This window comes from Corvus brachyrhynchos, unplaced genomic scaffold (genome assembly GCF_000691975.1).
Source record: "Corvus brachyrhynchos isolate BGI_N302 unplaced genomic scaffold, ASM69197v1 scaffold319, whole genome shotgun sequence".
Lineage (NCBI taxonomy): Eukaryota > Metazoa > Chordata > Aves > Passeriformes > Corvidae > Corvus > Corvus brachyrhynchos.
Window position 1 is genome coordinate 293,321 of NW_008246065.1, and position 7,522 is coordinate 300,842.

The following is a 7,522-nucleotide window of genomic DNA, read 5'->3' on the forward strand; positions in this document are numbered from 1 at the left end:
CTGCTGCTGCTTTATGGCAATTCAGTCAGTTCATGCTCTGAAAGTCTTCTGCACTTTTTTCAGCCACTGTTCTGTAGTTTCTCAGTAGAAAAGTAGTTTCTTTATCCTGTCCACTGGTTTCTATGTTTTTGGATAGAGTTCTTGAGGCCCTGTGTCACTGACATAAAATGGGACTTTGGATGATTTGAATGGTTTCAGACTGGACAGTTTGTCTCTTTGTACTGTGACTGGGTGGAAGAGTCAGTTCAGAACAGCTCTTAAGCAGGCTGTTGGCTTTTTGCTCTCTTTTGTTACAGCAGATCAACAAGGAATCTTGAGTGTTTGCTCAAGTCTGTAAAAAACATTAAGTTCAATATGAAGTTTTTCTTGGGTTAGTGTGGACTGGTGGGTGCAGGGATACGCCAGATAAATTCTATGGTGTTTGAGGGGCTGGGCTTCCTGGGAGTGTGTGGTGTTCAAAAACTGTGAAACATCTGAGCTCTAAACTGCAATAAAAGTAATGTTCTGCTACTTTGTATGTCATTGAAAATGTGTTGGAATCTAAGCAGTTTTGTTTACCTGTGACTTTCTTTCATTGCTTGCTGAACACAAGGGCGAATTTGAGTGTTCATCTGTTTTCATGGTATCCTCAGGAAAGTCAAAGTTCTTAGGCAGTGGTATTAAATGGTAATTTGTCAGGCAAACACCACAATACAATGTTTCACCATGAATGTATCTACTGCTTTACCTCTTAAGTGAATTTTTATTGCAGCTTTTTTTCTTTTGTAGCTGACCTTCATGGGTATAAATCGCACAGAAGTAGAAGAAACTGATGACTCTGAGGATGTTCCAGGCGGTTTTTTACCTAGTGATGCCTGGCAGACAATGGGAGAAGAAGCACCCAAGTACTTTAGAAGAGCACCTACTTTTCATTACATGTAAGTTTCTTATAGGAAACAGTATGTACTGCAGCTCAAGATAATGGCTTTAATTGATTTTTATCTTTGATTCCCTGGGCTTGAGTTGAGTTTAATCTGAGGTCACAGCAGAGTGTTGACAAGGTATGAGGCTGTCAACATATTGGGAGCAACTTTTGGGGCTGGTTCTTTCCAGAAATCTCTAAATGTGATGAAGCTTTATCTTTAGGTATCAGTCAGCGCCTTGCACTTTCTTGAGGAAATCCACTGCTCAGTATAAAGATTCCTGAACATACAGTGTACACCAGATTTGCATGTATGTGTTCTTTGTATTTTGGTTAGGATGGGATCTTTCAAGTCTGAGCCTCCTGTACCAAAGCAACGGATTGAGAGACAGAAGAAAGCTAGCAGAGGAAAAGCAGAACGGGCAATGCCTGCTCAGGTTTGTAAAGTGTTGCCTTTATTTACCATTTGTTCTGGCAGTTATAACAAGTGACTTCTAAATCTTTCAATATGTTTTGTTTTGGGTTTTGTAATTCTGAACTGTGTAGTACTTCTGACATTCTACCTTTAAGGGGGAGGGAGTACCCAAGATTCATAGATGCTTGTGCTGTGCTTATCTCCAGGAGCCAGAACAAGGACGTATGTCCCAGAAAAGTGCTTCCTTACCTCCATATGGCTCTTTCTCCACTTATATCCTGTTCTTTCTCAGAGTGGGTTATTACCAGCATTCCTTGGCTGGTAAGCCAACAATCCTTGGTTGGCTCCACAGCCATCCAGGTGGAGTTGGAGAAACACACATCAGCCCTGTTTCTTCTGAGCTTCTACTAAAGGATTCAGATTTCATTATTAGGCTTCTTGATTTGCTTTGTGTGGGCTGCAGTATTTCACTGAGTAGAAGAAAATAGGATTTACAGACCTGTGGCAGTGTAAGTAGCCCCAACTACTCTAACCACTGAGGATGGCACTGAGGTCTAAAGCAGCTCACTCCGTGGGGAGGGTGAGAACCCACAATCGCCCAGTTCTATGATGTGCATGTTTCCCTACGATTGGTTCATGTTTTCCCTTCCCGGTTTTATGTAAAAGTCGAAGTATATTCATTTCCCTTAGTTGGTATGTATGAGTTCTAGAAGCTTCTGCAGTACTCGACACCCCATTGGTTCCTTCCCCAAGTCCCTCCTCGGTGTTGTTCCCATTGGTTCCCTCACTGCTTACCCTGCCTACTTCCCCTTATCTCATTGGCTGGAATCCCTTTCCCCACCTTCCCATCCCCACTATAAAATCCCTGGGTGCTGCCAGAAATTTGGATATTTGTCCCTGTCCGTTCATGTGAATAAACCTCAGCATGGAATCCATACAGAGAGTCCCTCTCTTCTTCTTTGCCTCCACCTGTGTGCCCTCACAGCTGCCTCAGGGAAGATTGCTCCCTCGAGTGAGGAGCTCTTCGCTCCTTTTTATGTGTGCCGCCTTCCAGAGGGGTCGCAGCCTAGACCTCCGGGCTCATCTTTGTTGGCATGCTGGGTGCAAACCCCCTCACAGACCAATTTCATTTTCAGAAATAGGGTTTACAATTTTCAAGTTATGAGCTTACATGTTCTGTTGCTTTTTGCTTTGAAAGGAAACAAAAAAGAAACTTCTTTACATTAGCCTGGTTCCCATTTTTCTTTTAAAAGTGTCTAACAGGGTGTTGCATTTGCACTGAAATGTGGTTAATGGCAAAAAACTAATTACATCACATAGCCACTATTGTTTCTGCTTTCTGTTTTCTTATTCTTTGTGTCATACACTGGCAGAAAGGCATAAGTCTGGGAATACTGAGAGAGGCTTACATCTGAAACTTTGCAAACATAAACCATGTTGTTACACGGAAGCTCAGGCTGTGTTAATGCTGGGATATAGGGGCAAATAGTTGATCATTGTTTTTTTAAAGGCAGCCTACTCAATCCAAATACTGATAGAAAGGATTTGTTACAGTCTGTACTGGGAAGGAGCTGAAGGGTTTCTGGGTTGCTTATAAATGATCATCTTCATTAAACTCACAGACTATAGCACTGTGTAACCCAACTGCCCAGAGGTACTGAAAAGTAAGTGTACACCTGTACACAGGCTCAAAACATACAAGCCATGGCCTTTCATATTGATTCTGTAAGTTGGGAATTAAACCCTAAAGCTCTTCAATGTTGTCTCATGTTTGCCTAAGTGTGTTTGTTATGTTGCATGTAGGGAGAAAAATTCAAGTTTTATGTTATGTTCAAAAGAAGCCGTTTGCATATTCTGGTAATTCAACAACCATTATTTGAGGTGAAGCTCTGTTTCTTTTTCCCAGTTAAAAGAAATGCAGGAGTCTCATCAAGAAGCTACAGAAAAAGAAGTAGAAAGGATCTTGAGAATACTGCAAACTCATTTTGAAAATGATCGTAAGTATAATTAAATTAAGCATTAACTGGAGAAAATGAATATTCTTTGTCTTCTACAGTTGGGAGTGGTAAAACTACAGAGACAAAATGAGTTGAAGTTTGCAAGTAGAAATTTTTGTTGAAGAACATATACCAACTATGTATTTTTTATTAACACTAATCAGCTGTTGTTTGCCTGCGGAGTAAATGTAAATCCTCTCCCCTGATTAAAGCCTGCTGTTTTTAGAAGGCAGTCGAATAGTCACTGTATATGGATCTGTGGGGGGGAAAAGATGGAAGAAAATAGTATACTTTATAGAACATTTGTTTTTGCAGGCAGCTGGGAATTCAGCTGAGTTGACAAATATCCCTTTAGCTTTTGAAAGGAGTATTGGCTCTCTTAAGTTTGTGTTTACATCTGTTAGCTCTGTGTATACTGCCTGTTTGTTTGTTTGATTTAACAAAGCTACATTTGCATCCCCAGCTAATACACCTATTTCCTTCTTTGATTTTGTGATTGATCCGAACTCATTTGCACACACTGTGGAAAACATGTTTCATGTGTCCTTCCTTATCAGGGTAAGGCATGACATGTTCTTGAAATATCACTTTAGATACTAGAATTACATAGAAATACTGACCTGGCTTCAATATTGAAGAATTAGGATTTAAATATGAGAAATACGAATTTATTTTCTGCAAACAATCTGTGATGTTTTGGTAGTCAAATAGAAAAGGAAACAGAGTTGACTAGGCTTATTTTTTTGTAGTGCAATCAGTTTTTGTACTGCAACCAACAAAGCAGTGGTGATATTTTTGCAGTCAATATGCTTTTCAAAAAAGATTCTGGCTCACATTTTAGATGTAGAAAAGTTCTCATAGAGTATAGAAGAGTTACTGAGGCTGTAGAAAACAATGTTATGTCAAAGTTATATATTCTTTTTGAATCCATGGATTTGCACTTCAAAACTATCCTTAGTTTGTCTAATAAATAAAATTAATTCTGGAAAAGACAAAAACTGACAAGGATATTTTGACTAATCCAGGTTTTATACTGAATAGAAATGTTACTATGAATTATACTTAGCTTAAGTATATTTCGAGAATAATAACAATTTTAATAAAGCAAAACTTCTCTAATCCAACAGTTTACACACTATGTGCTATATGGGCTTCTTCTTTATGCATAAGTGCTGTGTTAAAATAGTTTTTTCTTATGTGATATGCCAGTGAAGATTCTTCATCAGTATATGTACCTGTTCATGATTATGTAATAAGTAAAACATAAGAAATTTCAGTGCATTATCCTAACTGGAAAGTTCTAAGTTACGAAACTTTAAATCCCACTGTTGTTTAGGATGGTCTTGCAAAAATAAAGCTGGATGAAGACAAATTGCCAACAATAGGTAAAATCTAGCTTTAAAGTACTCTAACTGGTTTTTGTAACAACATTACATGTTACGTGTTCACAAAGTTTTAGGTATATTTTTAACTGGGGATATGCAGTGAGTGTAATTGAAGGCATGAAGAGATTTCTGAGCAAGGATTGAGTCTTTTCAAATATCAGTGTATGGAAAAAGACCATTATGCTGATTTATACAAATTAATTCTATTAATAGAAATCAAAGGTTATTACCTTTCCTTTTAAGTTACATTTTTGCTAGTAAGTACAGGAACATTGTTACACTTAGCTGAAAAAAGGTATTTTTCGGTGTAAGAACTCTCTTGTCTCAGAGTTGGGAACTGCTGCAGCTTCAAAACAATTGGAAAGAAAATGCCATCCTACATACGAGGTCGGCTTTCATTCCCACAGGATGTCAGTGGGGTTAGGACTTTGGTGGGATTTCATAAGGAATAAAATACTTAGGTCCTTCTGTAAAAAGTTAGTTCCTAAATTTTTAGGAGGTGAGGCTAAGGAAGTATCTTGAGCAGTATGTGGTACAGGTTGTTGATAGAGACTAACTGGGTGGGACATGTAGAATTGACGTGATTTTTGTGGAGCTTTTGTGTTCCTGGTGGAAACTGACTTTGCAGGTGTAAATCCTGAAAATGCTGTGTTTTGATCAGAGCCTACAAAACCCAGCGGGAGAGGGGAGGAGGAGAACAGAGCTGGAGCACGGAACCAGGTCGTCATAAGTCTGGACCAGAGAGAATGGAAGGTACCACAGAGAGCACTTGATACGTGGGATTAGTTCTTTTTTATTTAAGCCTCTGAGAGCTGTGCTGTTACCTGCTCTGGGGAGGGCAGATGTTCTGTGTACAGTCACACTGCATTTGACCTCATGGATGCCAGAACAGTCACAGATCTAAGGGATGTCTGTAGTTGCAAGAAAACTGAGAATCGGGGTAGTGATTCCATCTTTGATTCTTGAAGCCTGGTCAGTTTAGGTGCATTTAAGCTGTGCACTGACTTGCCTTTACTGCTTTACACAAGGCCTGGGTAAATATGGAATCTGTTTTTTCCCTTACTTGTTTCTGGAGGGGAAGTTCTCCATTCAATTTCCTCACTGTTTGTAATAAACCCTAGACAAAAAGTAGTTTTGGGCACACATACAGCTCTTCTCCTTTGTCCCTCACTCAGAATGTGCAGGAGAAATGTAGTAATTTGAAATACTGCTTTAGTATAAGGAACTTTATTACTTGCTTGGTAGTAATAAAATTGAAATAGTTCAGCTCTGGCGACTGACATTCTGCTGTTATCTCTAACCAGGAGATCATAGAAACATTTCAGATAAGAGAAGCCATGATTACCCCTCTTTCTCAGAGCAGTGAAGAGGAAATGGAGACAGAGTAACTATTCAAGTAAGTTCTTTTACTGAATCAAACTCAGTAAGGTCCTTACGCATGTAGAAGAACTTCAGGGAAACTATGTGCGACTTACAAATGCAGAAGAACTGTAAGCAGGGTGACTGTAACATTTGGAATTGCTGTGTTCTTGCCCTCTTCATGAAACAAAATGTTATCTAGCCTTGTATGCAGTGATTAACTAGAAAAAACCCCTTTATTTTTGCGTTTGATGGTCAGTTAAGGGATGAGTTATTTTTTGGAACTTTATACTCAGAATGCACTGTTGGAAAGAATCATAGCTTTTTGTGTTTGGTTTCTTAACATCCTGACAGCTGATGTTGTAATAAAGTAGTCTGAAGAAGGACTTAGAGGGAACCAGGCTGTCTTCCCTTCTGCTTCCATAAAATTCTTTCAATGATAGGACTGAATTCCTTTACTGTCACAGTTGTTTGGTAAGTTCCAGATCTTAATGCACACTGTCTTACTGCCTTCTCTTTTTTTTTCTGCCCTTAGGTGCCTTAAAGAAAATACTTCAAAACATTCGTTTCAACATTTGTTTTACATGTATATGTTGTAAAATTAAATTTATTTTTTCTGGAACATCTCAACACTTTCTATGAGCTGCTTTGTTTAGAACCATGGAATGGGTTGGGTTGGAAGGGACCTTAAAGATCCTCTTGTTCTAGCCCCTGCAGTGGGCAGGGAAACCTTCCACAGGACTAGGTTGCTCCAAGCCCCATCCAACCTGGCCTTGGACACTTCTAGGGCAGCCACAGCTTCTCTGGGTAACTTGAGGAAGTGTAGACTTGTTACAGGGTTTTTTTTCTACTATGACTTACTTTACTACTTTATACAAAGTAGTAAAGTTTACTGGCATTTATGAACTTTCTTAGTAAAAAGGAAACACTGTGTCCCTTCTTTCCTCCCTTGTCTCTCCCAGCAGCAGCAAGTGGAATTCACATGGTTAAACATCCCTACTGGGATAACCTTGCTATCCTACATGATTTTGGGTGCTGCAGAATTGATACTGCTCTGCTGTTCTTACTGTTCTGGAAATAAAGGTTTGAGTTTGGAAATTTGGTCTCAGCTAGAGATAGAAATCGCCCCTTTCTCTATTCCAAACTCCTCCTGTATTTGTTTGGTAACTTGGGCAGGCCGGCTCTATGGGGCCACGACATTATTTTATTAAAAATACATGAAGTCTTGTTCCATTTCCAGAAAACACTCCCAAGGAGGAGTTCAGGATTTCTTCCATCCTTTTTTCCTGCTGTAGCAGCTCGGGGTGGATACAAAGGGATCCGTTCCCCCTGGAAGGCCTGTTAGAACGTGTTTGTGGGGGTGAGAAGCTGGTCTGGCCATGAAGGTGTGCGGGGACACGGTGCGAGGATCCGCAGAACCGGGAGCGATCTTTTATCGCCAATCCGCCCGCGGGGGAGGCCGGGC

The 7,522-nt window shown here is 39.8% G+C and overlaps 2 protein-coding genes across 2 annotated transcripts in view; both read left to right on the forward strand.

Annotated features, from left to right (window-relative positions):
• NSMCE4A (NSE4 homolog A, SMC5-SMC6 complex component) overlaps nucleotides 1-6,687 on the forward strand; it is an 11,839-nt gene extending 5,152 nt beyond the window's left edge. Inside the window, exons 6-11 of the mRNA XM_008643176.1 lie at nucleotides 3,223-3,313; nucleotides 3,777-3,871; nucleotides 4,650-4,698; nucleotides 5,360-5,451; nucleotides 6,003-6,094; nucleotides 6,593-6,687. Of these exons, the coding sequence (XP_008641398.1) occupies nucleotides 3,223-3,313; nucleotides 3,777-3,871; nucleotides 4,650-4,698; nucleotides 5,360-5,451; nucleotides 6,003-6,086 (411 nt within the window). The 3' untranslated portion in view covers nucleotides 6,087-6,094; nucleotides 6,593-6,687. The remainder of the gene's footprint in view (nucleotides 1-3,222; nucleotides 3,314-3,776; nucleotides 3,872-4,649; nucleotides 4,699-5,359; nucleotides 5,452-6,002; nucleotides 6,095-6,592) is intronic.
• Nucleotides 6,688-7,381: 694 nt separating this feature from the next.
• Nucleotides 7,382-7,522, forward strand: part of ATE1 (arginyltransferase 1) — a 70,152-nt gene continuing 70,011 nt past the window's right edge. The window contains exon 1 of the mRNA XM_017746810.1: nucleotides 7,382-7,442. The gene's annotated coding sequence lies outside the window, so the exon portion shown is untranslated. The remainder of the gene's footprint in view (nucleotides 7,443-7,522) is intronic.